General features: G+C 41.3%; 1 protein-coding gene across 6 annotated transcripts in view; it reads left to right on the plus strand.

Moving 5' to 3' along the window:
- The window catches only part of LOC134354867 (cytochrome P450 2J4-like), a 105,267-nt gene that overhangs the window by 63,901 nt on the left and 13,779 nt on the right, over positions 1-27,587 (plus strand). For 4 of the 6 annotated variants that reach the window (XR_010019910.1, XM_063064282.1, XM_063064280.1 and 1 more), the window contains one exon: positions 13,642-13,729. Coding sequence is in view for 5 of the 6 variants with exons in the window: in XM_063064282.1 (XP_062920352.1) it covers positions 13,642-13,729 (88 nt within the window). In the remaining variant the exon portion in view is untranslated. Of the gene's footprint in view, positions 1-13,641; positions 13,734-27,587 lie in introns of all 6 variants that reach the window. The other 2 variants (XM_063064279.1, XM_063064283.1) reach the window with 1 other exon arrangement.

A 27,587-nucleotide genomic window follows, 5' to 3' on the forward strand; every position in this document is an offset into this window, starting at 1 on the left:
CTTTGTTCCTGATGCTTCTTGCATTGAGGTACACACATTTCAGCCCTTCTACCTTACTGTCTTTACACCGTTTATTCTGCTTCTCTTTCCTCAAAGCCTCTCTATATGTTAGATCTGGCTTTACTCCATGCACTTCTTTCACTGCTCTATCGCTCTGGGTCCCATTCCCCTTGCAAATTAGTTTAAACCCTCCCGAACCATGCTAGCAAACCAACCTGCAAGGATATTGGACCCCCTCGAGTTCAGGTGCAATCCATCCAATCTGTACAGGTCCCACCTTCCCTGGAAGAGATCCCAATGATCGAAAATCTGAAACCCTGCTCCCCGCACCAACTCCTCAGCCACGCCTTCAACTGCCATCTCCTCCAATTCTTACCATCACTGTCACATAGCACTGGCAGCAATCCTGAGAACGCCACCCTTAAGGTCCTGTTCTTCAGCCTTCTGCCTAGTTCCCGAAACTCACACTTCAGGACCTCATCCCTCTTCCTGCTTATGTCGTTGGTCCCAACATGTATCACGACTTCTGGTTGCTTTCCCTCTCGTACCAGGATGTCGTGCACCCGGTCAGAGACATCCCAGACCCTGGCACCCTCTTAATGGTAAGACTCTCAGCAGTGTGGAGGATCAGAGGGATCTTGGGGTCTGAGTCCATAGGACACTCAAATCCGCTGCGCAGTTTGATTCTGTGGTTAAGAAGGCATACAGTGCATTAGCCTTCATCAATCATGGGATTGAGTTTAGGAGCTGAGAGGTAATGTTGCAGCTATATAGGACCCTGGTCAGACCCCACTTGGAGTACTGTGCTCAGTTCTGGTCACCTCACCACAGGAAGATTGTGGAAACCATAGAACGGGTGCAGAGGAGATTTACAAGGATGTTGCCTAGATTGGGGGGCATCCCTTATGAGAAGAGGTTGAGTGAACTCGGCCTTGTCTCCTTGGAGCAACAGAGGGTGAGAGGTGGCGTGACAGAATTGCATAAGATAATGAGAAGCATTGATCGTGTGGATAGTCAGAGGCTTTCTCGCAGGGCGGAAATGGCTAACATGAGAGGGCACAGTTTTAAGGTGCTTGAAAGTGGGTACACCGGAGAGGTCATGGGTAAGTTTTTTACGCAGAGAGTGCTGGGCTGCCAGCGATGGTGGTGGAGGTGGACATGATAGGGTATTTTAAGAGACGCCTGGACAGGTAGATGGAGCTGAGAAAAATAGAGGGCTAGAGGTAGTCCTAGGTAATTTCTAAGGTAAGGCCATATTCGGCACAGTTTTGTGGGCCGAAGGGCCTGTATTGTGCTGTAAGTTTTCTATGTTTTCTGAGAGTACCTGGTTGTACACTAATTTGGTCATTTCCAGGAGGGTTCCCCATTCTGACCAGGCCCACAATGCCACTAACCCAGTACACAAATGTTAGCTAGAAAACAGATAGGGAGCATACTCTGATGAGTGATAGTCAGCATGGCTTTGTGAGGGGGAGGCCATTCCTCATGAGCCTTATTGAATTCTTTGAGGAAGTGACAAGACAAATCGATGAAGTGGTACCTTTGGGATTTTAGGAAGGCATTTGACAAGGTTCCCCATGGTAGGCTCATTCAGAAAGTCAGGAGGAATGGGGTCCAAGGAAACTTGGCTGTGTGCATTCTGAATTGGTTGCCCACATAAGGCAGAAGGATATAAATGAAGAATATTCTACTTGGAGGTCGGTGACGAGTGATGTTCCGCAGGGATCTGTTCTTGGATCTTTGTGATTCTTCTAAATGATTTGAATGAGGAAGTGGAAGGATGGGTTAGCAAATTTGCAATCGACACAAAGGTTAGTGGAATAGGGAATAGTGTAGAAAGTTGTTTTAGGCTGCAGTGGAGCCTTGATTAGGAAGCTGGGCTGTGCTGAAAAGTGACAGATGAACTTCAATCTGGAAAAATTGTGAAGCGATACCCTTTGGAAGTTCAAACTTGAAGGCAAAACAATGTTAATGGCAGAATTCCTGGCACTGTGGAGGAACAGAGGGATCTTGAGATTCCATAAAACTGCCATGCAAGTTGATAGGGAGTTAAGAATGTGTATGGTGTATTGGCTTTCATAAGCCGTCCAGATGTACCCAGCGAACTGCAGTGCCCAACAGCCCACCTAGCCCACACAAGCCTAATCACAGGACTATTTACAATGTCCAATTAACCTATTAACTGGTATGTTTTTGAATTGTGGGAGGAAACCAGGCAGACTCGCTGGGTCAAATGGCCTAATTCTGCTCCTATATCTTATGATCATCCAAAGGATTCACCCACATGATTCAGAAGGAGAATGTACAACTGCTTACAGATGGCACCAGAATTGATCTCCAAACTCTGGAACACTCCAAGCTACAACAACATCACCCTAACCTCTAAGCTACTGTTGTGCCAATTAGGTCCTGCGCTGTGGTTATAAAAATATAGTTTCATTAACATCAGAAGATATACTTTTAAACTACTGAAGAATTCTTGACGAATAAAATTTCATTGCACATTGATGTAATTAGTTGTTGGGAAACAAATTTTCACATCAACCCAAGTAGAAAAATTTGGCACAGAATTAACATTGAGAAAACTAAAATCCTATTTAAAATGTAAAAAATTGCAGAGCCATAATTTTTTGATTTTTTTTCTTTATATAAGTTCCATAGAATTCTAAAAATCTTTTAATTGTGGTTACGAGGTTGAAACCTTTAACAATTATGATCAGTTAGGCAAACAGAGAACCTATATTTACTGACAGGTAAACAACAGGAATTCTGCAGATGCTGGAAATTCAAGCAACACAAATCAAAGTTGCTGGTGAACGCAGTAGGCCAGGCAGCATCTCTTGGAAGAGGTACAGTTGACGTTTCAGGCCGAGACCCTTCGTTAGTCCTGACGAAGGGTCTCGGCCTGAAACGTCAACTGTACCTCTTCCTAGAGATGCTGCCTGGCCTGCTGCGTTCACCAGCAACTTTGATGTGTTTACTGACAGGTACCTTCTTTGGTTCAGTTCACGTGCACGTAAATTTAGACAACTGAGTACTTATGGGTGTACTCACTTTGTTTCTCTGACCCTCCATGATCAGTTAAAGATGAGAAACGTAATATCTAGGAAAAGAAGTCTACACTGGTCTTCTTCATCCCAACGTAATCTCCACATTTTCGACTGAGGATCATCCACTTCTGCCATGGTTGCTTTCCACAGAGTTGTTGGTGCCTGTGCTCCTCAAATCCTCCATTCTTATTCTTTTTCCTCATCAGATCAATCTATTACCTTTCAATTTAATCAGCTCAGGATCATCTGAGACAAAATGCTGGAGGAACTGAGCAGGTCAGGCAGTATGAATGGAAAAGAGTAAACAGTCTACGTTTCAGGCTGAGACTCTTTGTCAGGACTGGAGAAAAAGATGAGAATTCAGAGTAAGAAGGTGGGAGGGAGGGGAGAAAGAAGCACAAACTGGTAGGTGATAGGTGAAACTGGGAGAGGAGGAGGCGTGAGGTAAAGAGCTGGGAAGTCAATTGGTGAAAGAGATAAAGGGCCAGAGAAGGGGGAATCGGATAGGAGAGGGTAGAAGGTCATGAAAGAAAGAGAACAGGGAGGAGCACAAGAGGGAAGTGATGGCAGGTAAGAAGATAAGCTGAGAGAGGGAAATGGGAAGGAGGGATGGTGAAGGGGGTGTGGGCATTATGGGAAGTTTGAGAAACCAATGTTCATGCCATCAGGTTGGAGGTTACCCAGACGGAATATAAGGTGTTGTTCCTCAACCTGAGTGTGGCCTCATTGCGGCAGTAGAGGAGGCCATGGACTCACATGTAGGAATGGGAATGGGAAGTAGAATTAAAATGGGTGGCTACCGGGAGATCCTGGTTTTTATACTCCAAGTAGGTGCTCGGCAAAGTGATCTCCCAATTTATGTTGGGTCTCACAAGAGGCCCAATACAAGAGGCCTCATTGGAAGCACTAGATACAGTATATGACTCCAAGAGACTCACAGGTGAAATGTCACATCACTTGGAAGGACAGTTTAAGGCCCTGAATGGTAGTGAGGGAGGAGGTGTAGGGGAAGATGTGGTGCCTGTTCCACTTGTGAGGATACCCCTATTGCTGGTGGGGTGGCAGATAGATGGGGTAAGGGTAGATGTGTGTGAAATGGAAGAGATATGGGTGAGGGCTGTGCTGATGTTGGAGGATGGAAGTAGAGCCCCTTCCTTTGAAGAAGGAGGGCATCTCATTCGGTCTGAAATGAAAAGCCTCATCCTGAGAGCATATGTGGCGCAGGGCACAGAAAGTCGAGACTTTACGTTACTGGTTATGCCTCAACTGTGTGCCCCTGTGCTATTGGGGCTCGACTTCCAGAGCCACCTGAAAAGCGTGACAATGAAGTATGATGGGCCCCTCCCACCAATTACTGTCGTAAAGCCCCAGTTTTGTAGAGATATGTCACATATCCCGCTACTGACCACACACACACATAGAAGAATAATGATCAACAAAAGTCAAAGTAACAAGGGGTTTAATAGAGAATTTAAAAACTGGCAGTCATGCTGAGACAACTTTGAGCTGAAGATTTCTTCACATGTATGAGTGAGAACAAGATATTTTGCTTTTGACTTCTGCCTGACCATAAATATAATTTTTATTTTCCAATAAATTAGTATCCTCTGACATGAGACCATAAGACATAGGAGCAGAATTAAACCATTGGCCTATCGAGTCTGCTTCATTATTTCATTACAGCTGATCCATTTTTCCTCCTAGTCCCATATCCTGCCTTCTTCCCGTATCCCTTCAATCCCTGATCAATCAAGAACCTATCAAACTCTGCCTTAAATATACATACAGTCTTGGCCTCAACAGCTGCCTGTGTAACGCATTCCACAGATTCACCACTCTCTGGCTAAAGAATTCCTCTTCATCTCCATTCAAAAAGGATGACCCTCTATTCTGAGGTTGTATCCTCTGGTCTTAAACTCCCCCACCATAGGAAACATTCTCTCCACAAAGCTTTTCAGTATTCGATAGGTTTCAATGAGGTCAGCTCTCATTCTTCTGAATTCCAGTGAATACAGATCCAAAGCCAACAAACACTCTTCATGTGACAAGCCATTCAAACATGGAATCATTTTCGTGAACTTCCTTTGAACCTTGTCCAGTTTCAGCACATGTTATCTAATATAAGGGCCCAAAACCGCTCACAACGCTCCAGTGCTTTATAAAGTGTCGACACTACATCCTTGCTTTTATACTCTAGTCCTCGAAATTGAATTGAATTGACTTTATTTCTTGCATCCTTCACATACATGAGGAGTAAAAATCTTTACGTTATGTCTCCAGCTAAATGTATAACATGCAATCATAGTAATTTATAATAATTTATAATAAATTGAACAGTCAATGTAACATAGAGTACACTCAAATCAGCGTGAGTTCACCAATCTGATGGCCTGGTAGAAAAAGCTGTCCCAGAGCCTGTTGGACCTGGCTTTTATGTTGCGGTACCGCTTCCTGGATTGTAGCAGCTGGAATAGATTGTGGTTGGAATGCCTTGGGTCCCCAATGATCCGGCGAACCTTTTTTACACACCTGTCCTTGGAAATGTCCTGAATCATGGTAAATTCACAACTACAGATGCGCTGGGCTGTCTGCACCACTCTCTGCAGAGTCCTACGATTAAGGGAAATACAGTTCCCATACCAGGCAGTGATACAGCCAGTCAGGATGCTTTCAATTGTGCCCCTGTAGAAGGTTCTTAGGATTTAGGGGCCCATACCAAACTTCCTCAATCGTCTGAGGTGAAAGAGGCACTGTGCCCTTTTCACCACACAGCTGGTGTGTACAGACCACATGAGGTCTTCGGTGATGTGGATGCCGAGGAACTTGAAGTTGTTTACCCTCTCAACCACAGATCCATTGATGTCAATAGGGGTTAACCTGTCTCCATTCCTCCTGTAATCCACAACCAGCTCCCTTGTTTTTGCAACACTGAGGGAGAGGTTGTTTTCTTGACACCACTGTGTCAGGGTGATGACTTCTTCCTTGTAGGCCACCTCATTATTGTTTGAGATAAGGCCAATCGATGTATTGTCATCGGCAAATTTAATCAGCAGGCTGGAGCTGTGGGTGGCAATACAGTCATAGGTATACAGGGAGTAAAGGAGGAGACTCAGTGCACAGCCCTGAGGGGCTCCTGCATTGAGAGTCAGAGGGGTGGAGGTGAGGAAGGCCGCTCTTACAACCTGCCGACAACCTTCCAGGATCTGACAGGAAGTCCAGAATCTAGCTGCACAAGTCAGGGTTAAGGCCGAGGTCTCTAAGCTTCTTGTCGAGCCTGGATGGAACTATGGTGTTGAATGCTGAACTGTAGTCCAAGAACAGCATTCTCATATAAGCATCCTTCTTCTCCAGATGTGTAAGGACGGTATGTAGAGCAGTGGCTATTACGTCATCTGTCGATCGGTTGTGTCGGTAGGCGAATTGTAAGGGGTCCATTTTGGGTGGTAGCAAACTGCAGATGTAATCCTTGACCAGCCTCTCAAAACATTTGCTTATTATTGAGGTGAGTGCGACAGGATGCCAGTTGTTCAAGCATGTTACCTTGGTCATTTTTGGTACAGGGACAATGGTGGATAATTTGAGGCAGGAGGGCACTCTACACTGGGAGAGGGAGAGATTAAAAATGTCTGTAAACACACCTGCCTAAGTACTCACTCTGGGATGCCATCTGGTCCCGCAGCCTTGGAAACATCTGTGTACCTCAGCCTCAGAGATGACCAGGTTGCAGGTTATAACAGTGGCTTTCCTCGGAGCTCAGAGTTAGCAACATCAAACCTCGCATAAAAGTGAATGAGTTTATCTGGGAGAGAGGCCGTGATGTTTGGCCTTCCTCACCACAGACTCAACATGCAAATTAACCTTCAGGGAATCCTGCACAAGCACTCCCAATCCCTTTGCACCTCAATTGTTTGTATTTTCTCACCATTTAGAATATAGGCAACACTTTAATTTCCTCTACCAACGTGCATGACCATGCACTTCCCAACCCTATGCTCCACGTGCCACTTCTTTGTCCACTCTCCTAATCTGTCTGTCCTTCTGTAGCCTCTCTACTTCCTCAAAACTACCTGCTCCTCCAACAACTTTCGTATTTTCTGCAAACTTTGCATCAAAACCATCAATTCCATCATCCAAAGTCATTGACATATAACATAAAAAGAATCAATCCCAACACAGACCCCTATGGAACACCACTAGTCACCGACAGCCAACCAGAAAGGGCTCCCTTTATTCTCACTCTTTGCCTCCTGCAAGCCAACCACTGCTTTAGCCATGCTAGAATATTCCCTGTAATACCATGTGCTCGTAGCTTGTTAAGCAGCCTTGTGTGATGCCTTGTCAAAGGCTTTCTGAAAATCCAAACACACGACATCAACCGATTCTCTGTTGTCAATCCTGTTATTTAAACATAGAAAGCATAGAATTCAAAGAATTCTGACAGCTCTGTCAGGCAAATTTCCCTTGAAAAAACCATGCTGACTGCAGCCTATTTTATCATGTGGCTCCACGTACCCTGAAACCACATCCTTAACAATCAACTCCAATATCTTCCCAACCACTGAGGTCAGACTATCCGGCCTATAATTTCCTTTCTTCTGCCTCTCACCCTTCTTGAAGTGTCAGGTGATATTTGCAATTTTCCAGTCTTTTGGAACTATTGCAGAATCTGGTGATTCTTAATAGATCAGTGCTAATGCCGCCACAATCTCTTCAGACAGCTCTTTCAGAACCCTGGGCTGTGTACCATCTGGTTCAGCTGACTTACCTACCTTAAGACCTTTCAGTTTCCCAAGAACTTTCTGTGTAGTTATGGTAACTTCACACACTTCATGACCCCTGACACTTGGAACTTCCACCACACTGCTAGTGTCTTCCACATTGAAGGATGATGCAAAGTACTTAGCTCATCTGCCATTTCCTTGACCCCTTTACTACCTCTCTAGCATCGTTTTCCAGTGGTCCGATATCCACTCTTGCCTCTCTTTTATATTTTATGTATATAAAGAAACTTTTGGAATCTTTAATATTATTGGCTAGCTTACTTTAGAATTCCAACTTTATCTTCTTAATGACTTTTTATTTTCCTTCTCTTGGTATTTGAAAGCTTACCAGTCCTCCAACTTCCCACTAATTTTTGCTCTATTATATGCTCTCTCTTTGGCTTTGTCTTTATCTTTACTTTAGCTTTGACTTATCTTATGAGCCACTGCTGTGTCATCATGCCTTTAGAATACTTCCTCTTTGGGATGTATTTCTCCTGTGCCTTCCGAATTGCTTCCAGAAATTCCAGCCATTGCTGTTCTGCTGTCATCCCTGCCAGTGTTCTTTTCCATTTAATTCTTCTCAGCTTCTCTCTCATGCCTCCGTAATTCCCTTAACTCCACTGTAAAACTGATACATCTGACCTTAGCTTCTCATGTTGAAATAATTGAACATGTTGAAATTATTTTAACACTTTCCACAACAGTATAGTTAAAATTACATAGAATTAACTGCGTAAGATGGTATTTCTTAACTTTGGCCCCAATATTGTATATTACCACATGTACAGAATTAATAGCTCAATCTTGAAGCAGGAAATTCGAGCCAAATAAATATCTGAAATAAAACATGAAATGTTGGAAACATTCATCAGGTCAAGCAGCATCTGTGGAGAGAGAAACAGAGATAATCAGATCTGGGCATTTCTAGCATTTTATTTTAGAAAGCAAGTTAATTTGAATTCATTGAAACACTAGGAGAAAGATGGATCGGGCAAACGAAAAAGCACAGATTCAGTGAGGCCAGGGTGTAATTGAGGTTGATTTTTAATAAAGTTGTATAGTTAAAAGATTAATGAGTGCCATTTGAAAAAGAGAGAGGAAGAATAAAGGACCATATGAAAGTTGTGAAATGTAGATCACAGCTGCAGCTTTGTAAGTAGGATGCCGTGCACAATTCTTATTTGATGGAGACAGCCGTGAGAGCACAGAGGAACATCTGGATTAACTTCTGAAATGCCCGGTTTCGCTGCCGCTGCTGCTGTGCGATTCAGAATCTCTGGAGGGAAGGCCTCAAAATCCTCGGCTTTGCCTGCTGCTGGCGACCGGGACTAAGGTCAAAGCGTTCAGCAGAGATGGTGCTCAGTGCTCGGTGTTGGAGGGCTGGTCGGAGCTCAAAGTTTTCGGACGACTCAGAGTCGGACTGTGGTCAGGTATGGCAGGGAGAGTTTTCTTCCTTCTCCCGTCTGCGTGAGATGTGGGACTTTAGAGAGACTTTGAACTTTTTGCCGTGCTCATGGCTTGTTCTTCGTCAAGTTACGGTATTGTTTGCACTGCTGTAACTATATGTTATAATTATGTGGTTTTTGTTAGTTTCTCAGTCTTGGTCTGTCCTGTGTTTCTGTGATATCACACCGGAGGAATATTGTATCATTTCTTAATGCATGCATTACTAAATGACAATAAAGGAGGACTGTGTGTCCTCATAATCTAATAATCTAAAGCTTTACCTGAAATCAACTGAGAATGCTTGAAATGTGCACCACATCAGGCAGTGTGTCTGGAGAGAAAAGACTGAATTAATATTACAGATCAAATTTCAAAGCTACTTATATGCCACCTTTATATAACCCTGAGATGTACTTTCTTGTGGCCATTCACAGAAAATATAAGAAACTCAGTAGAATCAGTGAAAGCTCACCCCCAACAGGATGGACAAACAATGAATATACAAAAGACAACAAATGGCACAAATGCAAAAGAAAAAAAAGTATGAAATATGGAGAACCTGAAATGAAAAGTCCTTGAAAGACAGTCCATTGGTTGTGGAAGCCATTCAGCGATGGGACAAGTGAAGTTATCCCCTCTGGTTCAAGAACCTGGTGGTTGAAGGGTACTAACTGTTTCTGAATCTGGTGGTGTGATCCTGAGGCTCCTGTACCACCTTCCTGATGACAGCAGTGAGAAGAAAGCATGGTTGCTGCTCCATGTAGATGTACTCTGTGGTGCTGAGAGCTTTACCCACATTGGACTGGGCAGTTTCCACTACTTTTTGTAGTTTTTTCATTCAAGAGCATTCGTGTTCCCAGACCAGGCTGTGGTGCAACCAGTCAATATTCTCTCCACCACACATCTGTAGTTTGAAACAGCAGTTACATCTGAGCACGATGAAGGAAGTCTCCAGCCGGGACTTGCATGACTAACTGTAGTGTAAATGACAGAAAGCTACTAACACGATGAAGGAAGCACTGAATACCACCAAAGGTGGAGGATCTTTATTGCTGCCCTAAATTCCAGTAGCATTACAGGATGTATTATATATCTATAGAAATTTGTCAAAGTTTTAGATGACATGCCAAATCTTCGCAAACTTTTAAGAAAGTAGAGGTGCTGCCTTGCTTTCTTCATAATGACACTTGCTTGCTGGAACCAGGGCAAACCCTCTGAAATGATAACATTGAGAAATTTAAAGTTGCTGGCCCTCACCACCTCTGATTCCCCCCAGTGAGGACTGGTTCATGGACCTGTAGTTTCCTCCTCCTGAAGTCAATTGTCATTTTCTTCGTCTTGCTGACATTGAGTGAGAGGTTGTTGTTGTGGCACCACTCAGGCTGATTTTCAACTTATTTCCTATATGCTGATTCATTACCATCTTTGATTTGGCCAACAGCAGTGGTATCGTCAGCAAATTTAAATATGACATTCGAGCTGTACTTAGCTTCACAGTCATAATTATAACGTGAGCAGGGGGATAAGCACACAGCCTTGTGGTGCACTTCTGCTGATGGAAACTCTGGAGGAGTTGTTGTTGATAACTCAAACTGACTGGCCTGCAAATGAAGAAACCTAGGATCCAGTTGCATAAGGAGGTATTGAGGCTAAGGTCTTGAACTTTTGATGGATGATAGTATTGAATGCTGAACTTTAGTCAATGAAGAGCATCTGGATATATGCATCTTGGCTGTCCAGGTGTTTCAGAGTTGAGTGAAGAACCAATGAAATAACATCTACTGTTAATCTGTTGTGATGGTTGACAAATTAGAGTCAATCCATTTCACTTCTTAGGCAGTTAATATGTATCATCATTAGCCTTTTAAAGAACTTCATCACAGTGGATGTAAGTGCTATTGGATGACCTTAAAACCTTACAGCAGAACTGCCTCATTCTGATACAGAGTCCTGAAGGTTGCAACATGCCAAGACAGGGGTTGAGGTATTGTTCTTCAAGTTCACATTGGACCTATCTGGAACAGTCTCAGAGCCTATTATGTTTTTAGACTTGATTGTGAAAGTAGAAGTGTAGGCTCATGTAGGCACTGAATCTCAAGAGAGAGAATTTGTAGAATGTCTACGAGATGGCTTTTTAGAACAGATTGTTGCTGAGCCCACTAGGGGATCGGCTGTACTGGATTGGGTATTGCGTAAAGATCCAGAGGTGATTAGAGAGATTGCGGTGAAGGAACCCTTAGGAGGCAGTGATCAAAACATGTTTGAGTTCACTGTGAAATTTGAGAAAGAGAAGCCGAAATCCGATCTGTCGGTATTTCAGTGGAGTAAAGGAAATTACAGTGGCATGAGAGAGGAACTGGCCAAAGTTGACTGGAAAGGGACACTAGCGGGAAGGACGGCAAAGCAGCAGTGGCTGGAGTTTATGCGAGAAGTGAAGAAGGTGCAAGACAGATATATTCCAAAAAAGAAGGAATTTTCGAATGGAAAAAGGATGCAACCGTGGCTGACAGGAGAAGTCAAAGCCAAAGTAAAAGCAAAGGAGAGGGCATACAAGGAAGCAAAAATTAGTGGGAAGACAGGGGATTGGGAAGTTTTTAAAAACTTACAAAAGGAAACTAAGAAGGTCATTAAGAAGGTCCTCGTGTTCTGAAGGAGATAGCTGTGGAGATTGCGGAGGCATTAGCAATGATCTTTCAAAAGTCAGTAGATTCTGGCATGGTTCCGGAGGACTGGAAGATTGCAAATGTCACTCCGCTATTTAAGAAGGGGGCAAGGAAGCAAAAAGGAAATTATAGACCTGTTAGCTTGACATCGGTGGTTGGGAAGTTGTTGGAGTCGATTTTCAAGGATGAGATTACGGAATACCTGGAGGCATATGACAAGATAGGCAGAGCTCAGCATGGTTTCCTTAAAGGAAAATCCTGCCTGACAAACCTATTGCAATTTTTTGACGAAATTACAAGTAGACGAGACAAGGGAGATGCAGTAGATGTTGTGTATTTGGGTTTTCAGAAGGCCTTTGAGAAGTTGCCGCACATAAACAAGATAAGAGCCCATGGAGTTTAGGAAAAGTTACATACGTGGATAGAGCATTGGGTGATTGGCAGGAAACAGAGAATGGGAATAAAGGGATCCCATTCTGGTTGGCTGCCGGTTACCAGTGGTGTTCCGCAGGGTCCGTGTTGGGGCCGCTTCTTTTTATGTTGTACATCAACGATTTGGATTATGGAGTAGATGGCTTTGTGGCTCAGTTTGCTGATGATACAAAGATAGATGGAGGGGCTGACAGTGCTGAGGAAACGGAGTCTTCAGTGAGACTTGGATAGATTGGGAGAATGGGCAAAGAAATGGCAAATGGAATACAATGTTGAAAATTCTATGGTCATTTACTTTGGTAAAAGAAATAAATCGGAAGACTATTATTTAAATGGGGAGAGAATTCAAAGTTCTGAGATGCAACGGGACTTGGGAGTCCTCGTGTAGGATACCCTTAAGGTTAACCTCCAGGTTGAGTCGCTGATGAAGAAGGCGAATGCAATTTTGGCATTCATTTCTAGAGGAATAGAGTATTGGAGCACAGATGTGATGTTGAGGCTTTATAAGGCACTGTTAAGGCCTCACTTGGAGTACTGTGTGCAGTTTTGGGCTCCTTATTTAAGAAAGGATGGGCTGACTTTGGAAAGGGTTCAGAGAAGATTCACTACAATGATTCTGGGAATGAGAGGGTTAACATATGAGGAATGTTTGTCCGCTCTTGGACTGTACTCCTTGGAGTTTAGAAGAGTGAGGGGGGACCTCATAGAAACATTTCGAATGTTGAAAGGCATGGACAGAATGGATGTGGAAAAGTTGTTTCCCATGGTGGGGGAGTCTAGTACGAGAGGGCATGACTTAAGGATTGAAGGGCGCCCATTTAGAATAGAGATGCGAAGAAATTTTTTTAGCCAGAGGGTGGTAAATCTGTGGAATTTGTTGCCATGGACGGCAGTGGAGAACAAGTCATTGGGTGTATTTAAGGCAGAGATTGATAGGTATTTGAGTAGCCAGGGCATCAAAGGTTATGGTGGGAAGGCAGGGGAGCGGGACTAAATGGGAGAATGGATCAGCTCATGATAAAATGGCAGAGCAGACTCGATGGGCCGAATGGCCGACTTCTGCTCCTTTGTCTTATGGTCTTATGGTCTAAGAGCTAATTTGGAAATATGTTTCCAAATAAGGCTATGTTGGGAACCAAAATACCCAAAAATAAATAAGAATGAATGCAGGGAATATGAACTGAGAACAAATAAATTTAAGTAAGGAACCTAAACAGCAGGAAGGTCCAAAGTAATAATTTGTTTAAACAAGCAATTTTCTGTCTGTTTTTCTTCAAATATATGCAGACTTAAACATCAGCGTGTGCAGGAACTGCAACATCAAGTGGAAGATCTCCAGCGATACTTGCAGGAGCAAGGCACTAAGCCCGAAGATGTGAGTGAGTGAAAGTAAATTAAGATTAAATTACGTTTAAAATAGAAAATATAGTTTATTGGACTTACCTTGTTGGAGAACATTTTTCAGAATTTATGACAGAGCAAGTGTTGAATCGATGTGTGATGTTGGGTGGAGATGTGTCTCTACCAAAGGAGGTGGGAGGCATTCCTTCCCTCCACTAGCCTGCAGGTCACCCATGAGGAAGTTAGCCCTGCTTAGTCCCTCTGATCAGGGTCACATGAAGCCGTGGGAACAGGTGGTGGACAGGCGAATGAGCAGCTGTTGCATATCGCAAGTGCTGGTCATGCTACCACTGATGCCAGGCAGTCAATCTCTGAAGAGTACTGATAATGGTTCTGTCACCTGTTTTCTAAAGCCACTACCCAGAAGAAAGTAATGGCAAATGACTTCTGTAGAAAAACAAACATGAAAAAATTTGCAGATGCTGGAAATCCAAGCAACACACACAAAATGCTAAAGGAACTCAGCAGGTCAAGCAGTGTCTATGGAAAAGAGCAAGCACTCGACGTTTTGGGCCAAGACCCTTCATCAGGACTGCAAAGAAAGAGGAGAAGTCAGGGCAAGATGGTGGGGAGTAAAGAGTGGGAAAGTTGATTGGTGAAAGAGATAAAGGGCGAGAAAAGAGGGAATCTGATAGGAGAGGATAGAAGACTATGGAATAAAGGGAAAGATGAGGAACACCAGAGAGAGGTTATGGGCAGATAAGGAGAAAAATTTGCCAAGAACAATCATAAACATGGAAAAACCATGATCGCCCATGTCATATTACACAGCGCATAACGTACCAACAATATGTGATGTTGGATGCTGACTATTGTGAATCTTTAGAATGGTAATAACAAATTGGGTGCCAGAGGAAGTCTCAACTTTTTACAATCTATATTAATTATTTAGATAATGGAACCAAGTCTTTTAGAGCCAAATAGGCTGATGATGCAATTCTATCCACTTACCTTTGATCTCCTGCTATCTCCTTTTGTTGTCCTCACTGCTTGCAGAATCATCAGACTTCACAGATATTTTATTCTGCGTGTCCATATACAAATCATTAATCTATATCAGAGCAATAGTGGCCATCACACTATCACTGCTCTGTACCAACCCACATTCAAAACACAGAACTAGAATCATACAGCGTAGTATAGACACTTAGGCCCATGCTAGTCATTTAAACTCTATTGTGTCTTGAAGTTCAACCTTCCAAAGTGAATCACTTCACACTTTTATTGGACTGAACTTCATCTGACTCCTCTCAGCCCAGTTCTGCTTCCTATCGATGTTCCATTTTAACCTACAACAAGCCTGCTAAACATTCCACACCAGCACCAACCCTTGTGTCATTGTAAATACAGCCATATATCTTTTTATTAAGTAAATTATTTGTCCATTTTGTCATTGTCTCATTTATTTCCTGGGCTTTAGTATTGTTAACCAACCATTTTATATGAGAGATTGTCTTCCGACAAGGCAGTATTCGAGAGCACATGCAGACAGTAGGTATTGTGCCCTTTTCATATAACTTGTATACAATGAGGAGAAACCTCATATAGATTTGTCACATGTGACACACCTGTTGTGGCTCTCTATAATTCGCTCAAAATTTGTAAGTGCCTGTTTTCTTTCCTTCACTTGTGGTAGGCAAACTTTAAGCAACATAGTTACAATCACCAGCTAGAGTTTCCAGATACGGACTTCTACCCTTGTGTGACCACTGGTGATGTCTGTTAGTTGCCAGACCTGATTTGTCTTCCATGTTTATTGACATCTATTAGTCGATTTATGATGAAGGAAGTAGACCTGCACTACTTTTATATAACACAGAAATGAGTAGAATTACAAACGTACATCAAATGCACATTGTCGCAGGATTCATTTTGCAGCAGTGTGCATTTTATATGGTTGACAGCAGTATGTATTGATGAGTGTATATTGAAATGTTCATAAAATATATCTTGGAAATTCTAAAACATGAGGAAGGTATTTGAATTAAAATCAACTCTCTGGGGAATTTAATTATTTTCATATTGCAAGTACGCAATCTTGATGTCCTTCAGCAGCCTATGTTTTCCTATCATTTGCCATTGACCTTAAGAAAGAGGTATAGGAAAAGTAGATAGTTTAGTTATAATTACATCTGAAGTTGGTACATTTTCACTACTTGTATTAATCATGACATGTTTCTGCATTTGTAGCTTTTGTGATAACTGCTTTATGAATGACTGCAGTCTGTAGGATGACTGTAAACATAACTATTTCATCTTATTCTGCTTTGTATAGCTATAAAATCAATGTTGACTTGTTCATTAGCACACATTTGTGTCCATTAGCATAGATTTGATTAAATGTATTTGAATTACACACTCCAAAGTCAGGGTGTATCATTTAAAGTACTTGCATTTTCCTGTTTTACAGTGTAGTGAACTAAAGAGATTGGATGCACATCTGAAAGTAAACTTTTTAAAATGTTATTGTCTATTTAGTAGTTCCCAAACTATCACTGTGTCTAAAAGTATGTAGATTTAATTATAAAGGAGACATTATATACTGCAGATGCTTACAAAAAACAAACTGCTGTAAGAACTCAGTGAGTTAGGCATCATCCGTGGAGGCAGAGGTACAAATGACATTTCAGGTCAAAATCCTGCATCAGGGCAGATTCAATTACAGTATTGGAATCCGGTTTAATATCATCGGAATATGATGTGAAATTTGTAGTTTCGCGGCAGCAGTACATTGCAATACATAATAAAAACTGTACATTACAATAAATGTATGTATGTATTAATGTGTGTCTGTGTGTGTGTATATATATATATATATATATATATATATATATATATATATATACACACACACACAGACACACTCACACGTTTCCTCTGTTCCTTATCTAATATTATGTCTGGTTGGTTTGCCAGTACTGCTGATCAGTCTGTATATGGAAGTCCCACAGGATCTTAGCTCTGCAATTCTCCATTACTTTCTCGGGTATTTCCCGTTCGGACTTGAGAGTGCCCAATCCATACTCAGCGCAGATGTTCCCGCACACAATTCCTGCAACTTGGTTTGCCGTTCGGTGTACCTGTATGCTGTCCCTGCCTGCATCTTGCTACTATGTGTTGGATAGTTTCACTGGATTCCCTGCACAATCTGCATGTTGGTTCTTATCTGGTGTGATCGAGCCCTGCTTCTTTGTCTCTGGTGCTCAGCACCTGTTCTTGTGCAGCCATGAGCAGAGCCTCAGTGCTGTCCCTCAGCCCTGCCATTTCCAGCCATTGGTAGGACTTTCATACGTCAGCCACCTCTGATCTGGCAATGGTACATCCCGCGCAGTGGCTTGTCCTGTCAGGCCTCTGGAACAGCGAGGATACTGCACTGAATCCTCAAGCTCCCAGCCCTAGGAAGAGGACCTGAGATTGAAGGGAAAGTACACGTACACACCACCCTTAAGGGGTGAGAAAAAATTTTTTAAATTAAATAAATAGTGCAAAGAGAGAGGAAAAAGAAAATCGTGTCATATGTTCTCCATCCATTTGGAATTCCGATGGTGGAGGGAAAGAAGCACTGACTGTGTATGTTCAGGTTCCTGTAGCACCTCCTTGATGGTAGTAATAAGATGAACACATGTCTTAGTCATAGTCATACTTTATTGATCCTGGGGGCAATTGGTTTTCGTTACAATTGCACCATAAATAATTAAAGAGTAATAAAACCATAAATAGTTAAATAGTAATATGTAAATATGTAAATTATGCCAGGAAATAAGTCCATGACCAGCCTATTGGCTCAGGGTGTCTGACCCTCCAAGGGAGGAGTTGTAAAGTTTGATGGCCACAGGCAGGAATGACTCCCTATGACGCTCAGTGCTGCATCTCGGTGGAATGAGTCTCTGGCTGAATGTATTCCTGTGCCCAACCAGTACATTGTGTAGTGGATGGGAAACATTGTCCAAGATGGCATGCAACTTGGACAGCATCCTCTTTTCAGACACCACCGTGAGAGAGTCCAGTTCCATCCCCACAACATCACTGGCCTTACAAATAAGTTTGTTGATTCTGTTTGTGCCTGCTACCCTCAGCCTGCTGCCCCAGCTCACAACAACAAACATGATCACACTGGCCACCACAGACTCATAGAACATCCTCAGCATCATCCGACAGATGTTAAAGGACCTCAGTCTCCTTAGGAAATAGAGATGGCTCTGACCCTTCTTGTAGACAGCCTCAGTGTTCTTTGACCAGTCCAGTTTATTGTCAGTTCTTATCCCCAGGTGTTTGTAAACCTCCATCATGTCCACACTGACCCCCTGGATGGAAACAGGGGTCTCCAATGCCTTAGCTCTCCTCAGGTCTATCACCAGCTCCTTAGTCTTTTTCACATTAAGCTGCAGATAATTCTGCTCACACCATGTGACAAAGTTTCCTACCGTAGCCCTGTACTCAGCATCATCTCCCTTGCTGATGCATCCAACTATGGCAGAGTCATCAGAAAACTTCTGAAGATGACAAGACTCTGCGCAGTAGTTGAAGTCCGAGATGTAAATGGTGAAGAGAAAGGGAGACAAGACAGTCCCCTGTGGAGCCCCAGTGCTGCTGATCACTCTGTCGGACACACAGTGTTGCAAGCACACGTACTGTGGCCTGCCAGTCAGGTAATCAAGGGAGTCCGTAATGATGGATGCCGCCTTTTTGAAGCATTGCCATTTGAAGGTGTCTTGGATGCTGAGGAGGCTAGCACCCATGGTGAGACTGACTGAGCTTACAACTTTCTGCAGCTTTTTCCAGTCCTGTGCAGTGGCCTCTTCATACCAGTTAGAATGCTCTCCATGGTACATCTAGAGAAATTTACACGTTTCTTTGCTAACATGCCAATTCTCCTGAAACTCCTAATGAAATATAGCCACTGTCTGTTTCCTTTGTAATTGCATCAATATGTTGGGCCCAGGATAAATCCTGAAGAGATGTTGACAGCCAGAAACTTGAAACTGTTCGCCCTTTCCACTTCTTATCCTTCAATGAGGATTGGTGTATGTTCCCTTGACTTCCCAATCCTGAAGTCCACAGTCAATTCCTTGGTCTTACTGACGTATTGCTGTGACACCACTTAGCCAGCTGATCAATCTTGCTCCTGTATGTCTCCTCATCAGCATCAGAAATTCTGCCAACAATAATAGTGTCACCAGCAAATTTATAGTTGGTATTTGAGCTGTGCCTAGCCACACAATTGTGGGTGTAGAAAGTCGAGCAGTGGACTAACCACACATCCTTGAGGTGTGCCAGTGTTGATTGTCAGCGAGGAGATGTTCTTTCCGATCTGCACAGATTGCATAAGTCAAGGATATAGTTGGGTTGGGTGGTACAGAGGCCCAGGTTTTAGATATTGTTGATTAGAACAGAGGGTATGATTGTGTTAAACGCTGAGCTTTATCCAATCAATAGTGGCCTGATGTAGATATTGCTATTGCCCAGGTGACCCACAGCTGAGTGGAGAGCCAGTGAGATTGTATCTGGGGCAAACCTATTGTGGCAATGGGAGAATTGCAGAGGGTCTAGGTCCTTGCTTAGGAAGGAATTGATTATAGCAATGACCAATCTCTCAAAGCCCTTCATCAAAGTAGATGTGAGTGCCACTGGGTGATAGTTGTTGAAGCAGCTCACCCTGTTCCTTCTTGGGCACTGGTATGATTGTTGCTCTTTTGAAGCAGTGAGAGATTAAAGTTGTCTTTGAAAACTGTCGCCAGTTGGTTGGCACAGGTTCTCAAAGCCCTACCAGGTATACCATCAGAGCATGACACCTTGGAAGGGTTCACCCTCTTGAAATGTGTTCTAAAGTTGGCTCCTGAAACGTAGATCATAAGGTCACCAGATGTCTGTAGTTTCAATTTTTTTTGCCTTGTCATAATCCAATCACTACAATATTTCTTCTTGCACATATGCACCCATAAGCAAAAAGCACAACTAAAGAAGCCATGTTCTCTGCATTTCTCATTCCTATATAACTTCCATGGTCAGGGAAAGCTCAAACTAGGCTGATCTCAATTGCTTTCTGCTTTATGTGGAAATGAGTAAGTCTCATAGCCTGCTGATAAATATTTAATTGCTCTGCATTCACATTTGTCCAAGCCTTTGACTTTAAAAGTTGTTTGTTGTCCAGCTGGACAGAATTGAACATGTGTCAAGCAAACTAGCCATCAATTCACCCAACATTTAGAAAACTAGTTTCTAAAGCTAGTAGAATGGATTTGTTTCACAGAATGAAGAAGAGTTTGAAATTTGTTTAAATATATAGGAGGTACTGGATGAAAAGTTGGAGTTTAATTTATCTTTCATATGGGTTCTTAATGTTGAGGCATTGAATAAAACACAAATTGTTTTATGTACACTCTGTGTGATTTTTATCCATTAACACCTTTTGTCAGTGAGATTATATTGAGCAAGCAATGTTTTTCTCACCCGGTTCCATTACCCTTAGAAACTAAAGGACATAATATCAAGATAAAACATTGGTTTTTTAGGACACAGATTAGGAGACTGTGCATCTCTGTCGTTCAGTATGACAGAGGGCTGTGGATTTTACGTTCAAGGTTATGATTGATCAGATATTAACAAATAGGGTGGACAAAGGGGAGGCAGTGGATGTTATTTAGTTGGCTTCTCAGAAGGCGTTTGATAAGGTGTCACACATGAGACTGCTTAACAAGATAAAATCCTGTGGCATTACAGGAAAGGTACTGGCATGGATAGCAGAATGGCTGACCGGATGCAGGCAGCAAGTGGGAATAACTGGGGCCTTTTCTCGTTGTCTGCCAGTGACCAGTGGTGTTCCTCAGGGGTCTGTGTTGGGATTGCAGATTTTCACATCGTTTGACAATGATTTGGAAAATGGAATTGAAGGCTTTGTGGCAAAGTTTGCGGATGATACAAAGATAGGTGCAGGGGTAGGTAGTGCTGAGGAAGCAATGTCATTGCACTAGGACTGAGACTAATTGGAAAAATGGGCAAACAAGTGGCAGATGGAATACAGTGTTGGGAAATGTATGATAATACACTTTGGTCAAAGGAGCAACAATGTGGACTATTATCTAAATGGGAAGAAGGTTCAAACATTAGAGGTGCGAAGAATCTTAGGAGTCTTCACGCAAGACTCCCAGAAGGTTAATTTACAGCTTGAGTTTGTGGTAAAGAAGGCAACTGGGGAATAGAAAATAAAAGCAAGAAGAATAGAATATAAAAGCAAGGAGATAATGTTGAGCCTTTATAAGGCACTAGTCAGGCCACACTTGTTCTATTGTCAACATTTTTATGCCCCATGGCTCAGAAAGGATGTGTTGTCATTGGAGAGAGTCCAGGGGAGGTTCAAGAGGATGATTCTTGGAGTGAAGTATTTAATATATGAGGAGCGTTTGGCAGCTTTGGGCCTGTACTCACTGGAATTTAGAAGAATGCTGCGGGATCTCATTGAAACCTACTGAATGTTGAAAGGACCAGTTAGGGTGAATGTGGAGAGAATGTTTCCTATGGTGGGGGTATCCAGAACTAGAGGGCACAGCCTCAAAATTGAGGAATGACTCTTTAGAACAGAAGTAAGGAGGAATTGGTTTAGCCAGAGAATCTGTGGAGTGCTCTGCCACAGCCTGCCGTGGAGGCAAAGCTTGTACATATGTTTAAGGCAAAAGTTAATCGTTTCCTGATCAGTCAGGTCATCAAAGGATACGGCGAGAAGGCAATTGTATGGAGTTGAGTGGGATCTGGGGTCAACCATGATGGAATGGTAGAGCAGACTCGATGGGCTGAATGACCTAATTCTGCTCCTATGTCTTATGGTCTAAAAGGATCAAAACATTTGTAACTTTTCACCTGCTTTCAGTTTAGTTTGTTGCACCTTGCAGCTACTGATAAAGTCAATAGGTTTGATGGTTTTTTCACAACTTGCTGCTGACAGTACTGAAAATGAAATTGGCATGCGTGATGCAGATCAATGGCGATTTAAACTGAAAAAATTGTGGAGTAAATAGCTAAGTTCCAAGCAAGACTTTTTCATAGTTTAAATTGTTCAATATTTTGTTTTATAGAGAGAAGTTGCATGATGCTCAAGATGAGCTACAGAAAAAGAATGAGCTTATTAAAGAATTACAGCATAAAATACAGCAGAGATGTAAAAGTATAAACAGCACTATATTAGAGAGATGTGTTGGCGCGTGGCCAAGTGGTTAAGGCGTTCATCTAGTGATCTGAAGGTCGCTAGTTCGAGCTTGGCTGAGGCAACATGTTGTGTCCTTGAGCAAGGCACTTAACCACACATTGCTCTGCGACGACACCGGTGCCAAGCTGTATAGGTCCTAATGTCCTTCCCTTGGACAACATTGGTGGCGTGTAGAGGGGAGACTTGCAGCCGGTCTTCCATACAACCTTGCCCAGGCCTGCGCCCTGGACACCTTCCAAGGTGCAAATCCATGGTCTCACGAGACTAATGGACGCCTTAAAAAAATTAGAGAGATCTAATCTTCCAAATAAATTGTCATAATATTAACAAGAGTAAGCAAACTATTGGAGTAATGGAACAAAATAAGGATTGATAACAATTGTGCAAAAAGGAAAGCAGATATGTCCATAAGATCATAAGACCATAAGACACTTCACTACTGACTCAACCTGGAGGTTAACTTTAAGGGTGTCCTGTACGAGGACTCCCAAGTCCCGTTGCATCTCAGAACTTTGAATTCTTTCCCCATTTAAATAATAGTCTGCCCGTTTATTTTTTCTGCCAAAGTGCATAACCATACACTTTCCAACATTATACTTCATTTGCCACTTCTCCGCCCATTCTTCCAATCTATCCAAGTCTCTCTGCAGAATCTCCATTTCCTCAGCACTACCAGCCCCTCCACCTATCTTCGTATCATCAGCAAACTAAGCCACAAAGCCATCTATTCCATAATTTAAATCGTTGATGTACAATGTAAAAAGAAGCGGCCCCAACACTGATCCCTGTGGAACACCACTGGTAACCGGCAGCCAACCAGAATAGGATCCCTTTATTCCCACTCTCTGTTTCCTGCCAATCAGCCAACGCTCTATCCACGTATGTAACTTTCCCGTAATTCCATGGGCTCTTATCTTGTTAAGTAGCCTCATGTGTGGCACCTTGTCAAAGGCCTTCTGAAAATCCAAATATACAACATCTACTGCATCACCCTTGTCTAGCCTACTGGTAATTTCCTCAAAAAATTGTAATAGATTTGTCAGGCAGGATTTTCCTTTAAGGAATCCATGCTGAGTTCTGCCTATCTTGTCATATGCCTCCAGGTACTCTGTAACCTCATCCTTGACAATCGACTCCAACAACTTCCCAACCACCGATGTCAAGCTAACAGGTCTATAATTTCCTTTTTGCTTCCTTGCCCCCTTCTTAAATAGCGGAGTGACATTTGCAATCTTCCAGTCCTCCGGACCCATGCCAGAATCTATCGACTTTTGAAAGATCATCGCTAATGCCTCCGCAATCTCCACAGCTACTTCCTTCAGAACACGAGGGTGCATTCCATCTGGTCCAGGAGATTTATCTACATTTGGCCTATTCAGCTTCCTGAGTACTTTCTCTGTCGTAATTGTGACTGCGCACATTTCTCTTCCCTGCCACCCTTGAGTGTCCGACATACTGCTGTCTTCCTCAGTGAAGACTGATGCAAAATACTTGTTCAGTTCCTCTGCCATCTCCTCATCTCCCATTACAATTACTCCAGCAACATTTTCTATCGGTCCTATATCTACTCTCACCTGTCTTTTACTCTTTATATACTTGAAAAAGCTTTTAGTATCCTCTTTGATATTATTTGCTAGCTTCCTTTCATAGTTAATCTTTTCTCTCTTAATGACCTTCTTGGTTTCCTTTTGTAAGGTTTTAAAAACTTCCCAATCCTCTCTCTTCCCACTAATTTTTGCTTCCTTGTATGCCCTCTCTTTTGCTTTAACTTTGGCTTTGACTTCTCTTGTCAACCACGGTTGCATCCTTTTTCCACTCGAAAATTTCTTCTTTTTTGGAATATCCCTGTCTTGCACATTCCTCATTTCTCGCATAAACTCCAGCCACTGCTGCTCTGCTGTCTTTCCCGCCAGTGTCTCTTTCCAGTCAACTTTGGCCAGTTCCTCTCTCATGCCAGTGTAATTTCCTTTACTCCACTGAAATACCAACACATCAGATTTCGGCTTCTCTTTTTCTAATTTCACAGTGAATTCAATCATGTTATGATCACTGCATCCTAAGGGTTCCTTCACCTCAATCTCTCCAATCACCTCCGGTTCATTACACAATACCCAATCCAGTACAGCCAATCCCCTAGTGGGCTCAACAACAAGCTGTTCAAAAAAGCCATCTCGCAGACATTCTACAAATTCTCTCTCTTGAGATCCAGTGCCGACCTGATTTTCCCAATCTACTCGCATGTCTTTGATTTTTCGCTAGGATTGGGAAGTGTTTTGTATGAGATCTGGAAAAGAAGGTGCAGAATAGAATAAAAACACAAAGTTCAAAGTATAATTTATTAACAAAATACATACATGTCACCACATATAACCCAGAGATGTTATTTCTTTTTCTGCAGGAATACTTAGTAAATCTATAGAAAAGTAACTATAAACAAGATCTATAAAGTGTAAGCATCAGGAACTGTAAACTAATCAAACTTCTAATACAGATATAAATAAATAAATAACAATAAATAATGAGCGCAAAATAACAATTTAGGAGTCCTTAAATGAGTGTAGCTGTCCTCTGTTGTTCAAGAGCCCAATGGTTGAGGGGTAGAAACTCTCCTTGAACTTGGTAGTGCAAGTCCTGAGGCATCTGTACCTCCTGCCTGATGGCAGCAGTGAGAAAAGAACATGACCTGTGTGGTGAGGATCTTTGATGATAGATGCTGTTTTTCTACGACAATGTTTCACATACATGTGCTCAATGGTTGGGAGGCTTTTACCCAGGAGGTACCAGGCAAATCCACTGCCTTTTATAGGATTTTCCATTCAAAGACATTAATGTTCCTATATCAGGCTGTGATGCATATTTCCACCACATATCTATCGAATTCTTAAGGCATTATAACACATGAACATGTTAAGAAAATGATCTTTCAAATAAATTGCCAAGTTAAGAGTGTAGTCTTTAAAATGAATAAGCAGCAAACAGAAAATTAGTAAATCATTTGTGATAAAGGAAAACAATGAAAAGAAACATTAATGACAGGAAGAAAGGAAGAAATATGTTGGGATGCCATGAAGTTGTGTAAGTTGCTATATAAAGTTCTCTCTTCTATTAAGGTGCTTTATCAGAATTACATGAAATAAATACATTTAAATTCATATTCACTGAGAGATATGTTCCTACTACTTAAAAGTAAATTAGTTCTCTGAAGCATTCTGACCCATGCTTGGTCTTTATAAACTATTCAAATCCTCTGCATGTAGTATTCAATAGGAATTTAATGCACTTCATATAAAAACAATTTTTAGAATTCAAGTTGCTGTTCAACTTCCTTTCTTTCTTTCTTTCTTTCTTTTTAAATCTTTTTATTGAGTAAGTATACAAAAAAGGTAAGCCATATAAAGATTAATACAATGCTAAAGTATAATAAAATTCCAAAAGATATCAATACCAAAAAGAAATTACTACAAACAATGTAATTTAAACATAAGAAACCAAGATAACATAATAGTATACTAAATTTTATATATATCAATGGAAAAAAAAGAAAAAAAAAAACCCCCCAAAAAAAACCCACCATGCAGCTAACTAAAAGCAAAGCAAAGCAATGGGCTAACTTGAAACCAAACAGAGTTAAACTTAAAATCACGTCCTCAATCCCGACCTCCATTAAAAACAGTGAAAAAAAAAACAAGAAGGGTAAATATTACATTAAATGAAAATATCGAATAAAAGGTCCCCAAATCTGTTCAAATTTAAATGAAGAATCATAAAGGTTACTTCTAATTTTCTCCAAATTCAAACATAAAATCGTCTGAGAAAACCAAAAAAAGGTAGTTGGAGCATTAAGCTCTTTCCAATGTTGTAAAATACATCTTTTTGCCATTAAAGTAAGAAATGCAATCATTCTACGGGCTGAAGGGGAAAGATTACTAGAAATTTTAGGTAGTCCAAAGATAGCAGTAATAGGGTGAGGAGAGATATCTATATTTAATACCTTAGAAATAATATTGAAAATATCTCTCCAAAAAGTTTCCAAAGCAGGGCAAGACCAAAACATATGAGTTAAAGAGGCTATCTGCCCCGAACATCTATCACAGAAAGGATTAATATGCGAGTAAAAACGCGCTAACTTATCTTTGGACATATGTGCTCTATGAACCACTTTAAATTGAATTAGGGAATGTTTAGCACAAATAGAGGAAGTATTAACTAATTGTAAAATCTGCCCCCAATCATCCACAGAAATGGTAAGCCCCAATTCCTGTTCCCAATCTACCCTAATCTTATCAAATGGAGCTTTCCTAAGTTTCATAATAATATTATAAATCATAGCCGATGCACCTTTCTGACATGGATTAAGGTTAATTATCGAATCTAAAATATATGTAGGAGGAAGCATTGGAAAGGAAGAAAGTATAGTACTTAGGAAATTTCTAACTTGTAAATATCTAAAAAAATGTATTCTTGATAAGTTATATTTATTAGATAATTGTTCAAAAGACATAAGGGAACCATCTAAAAATAAATCCAAAAACCGTAAAATACCCTTAGTCTTCCAAGTTTGAAAAGCGCGATCCGTAAAAGAGGGAGGAAAAAATATGTTACCTAAAATAGGAATCGCTAACCCGAATTGATTAAGATCAAAAAATTTTCTGAATTGAAACCAAATGCGCAAAGCATATTTAACTATCAGGTTAGAGACCTGCTTAAGACGTTTCGAATCAAAAGGGAGAGAGGAGCCTAAAATAGAACCCAGTGTATAACCCTGAACCGATTGTAATTCCAATGCTACCCATTTAGGAATAGATAGTATGTCCTGGTCAAGTAACCAAAATTTCATATGTCGAATATTAATAGCCCAATAATAAAATCTAAAGTTAGGTAATGCTAAACCTCCATCTCTCTTAGCTTTCTGTAAATGTATTTTACCCAGTCTCGGATTCTTATTCTGCCAAATAAATGAAGAAATTTTAGAGTCGACTTTATCAAAAAAAGATTTAGGAACGAAAATTGGTAATGCCTGAAACACATATAAAAATTTTGGCAAAAAAAACATCTTAACTGCATTAATACGACCAATCAAAGTTAAATATAAAGGAAACCATTTAGATGAAAGTTGAGTAATATGGTCTATTAATGGTAAAAAGTTAGTCTTAAATAAATCTTTGTATTTACAAGTAATTTTAATCCCAAGATATGAAAAGTAATTATTAATCAATTTAAATGGAAATTTATAATATAAGGGAAGATGTTTATTAATCGGAAAAAGTTCACTCTTACTAAGATTTAATTTATAACCTTTAATCTTGTCCACAATTACCATCTCCTCCTGCTTCTGTTTCTTCCTCAAAGCAACGGAATACGAAATAATCTGACCCCGAATATAGGCTTTAAAAGTGTCCCAAAGAGTGTTAACCGAAATATCTTCTGTATGGTTAATTGTAAAAAAAAGCTCAATCTGTTCATTCATAAAATTAACAAAGTCCGAGTCCTGAAGCAACAGCGAATTAAAACGCCATTGTCTATTGTTTGGTATATTGGCCATAATTTTAATAGAAAGCTTAAGTGGAGCATGATCCGAAATGGTTATAGAATCATAATCACATTTAATCACTGAAGGAATGAGACGAGAATC

Source organism: Mobula hypostoma, chromosome 12 (genome assembly GCF_963921235.1).
Source record: "Mobula hypostoma chromosome 12, sMobHyp1.1, whole genome shotgun sequence".
NCBI lineage: Eukaryota > Metazoa > Chordata > Chondrichthyes > Myliobatiformes > Myliobatidae > Mobula > Mobula hypostoma.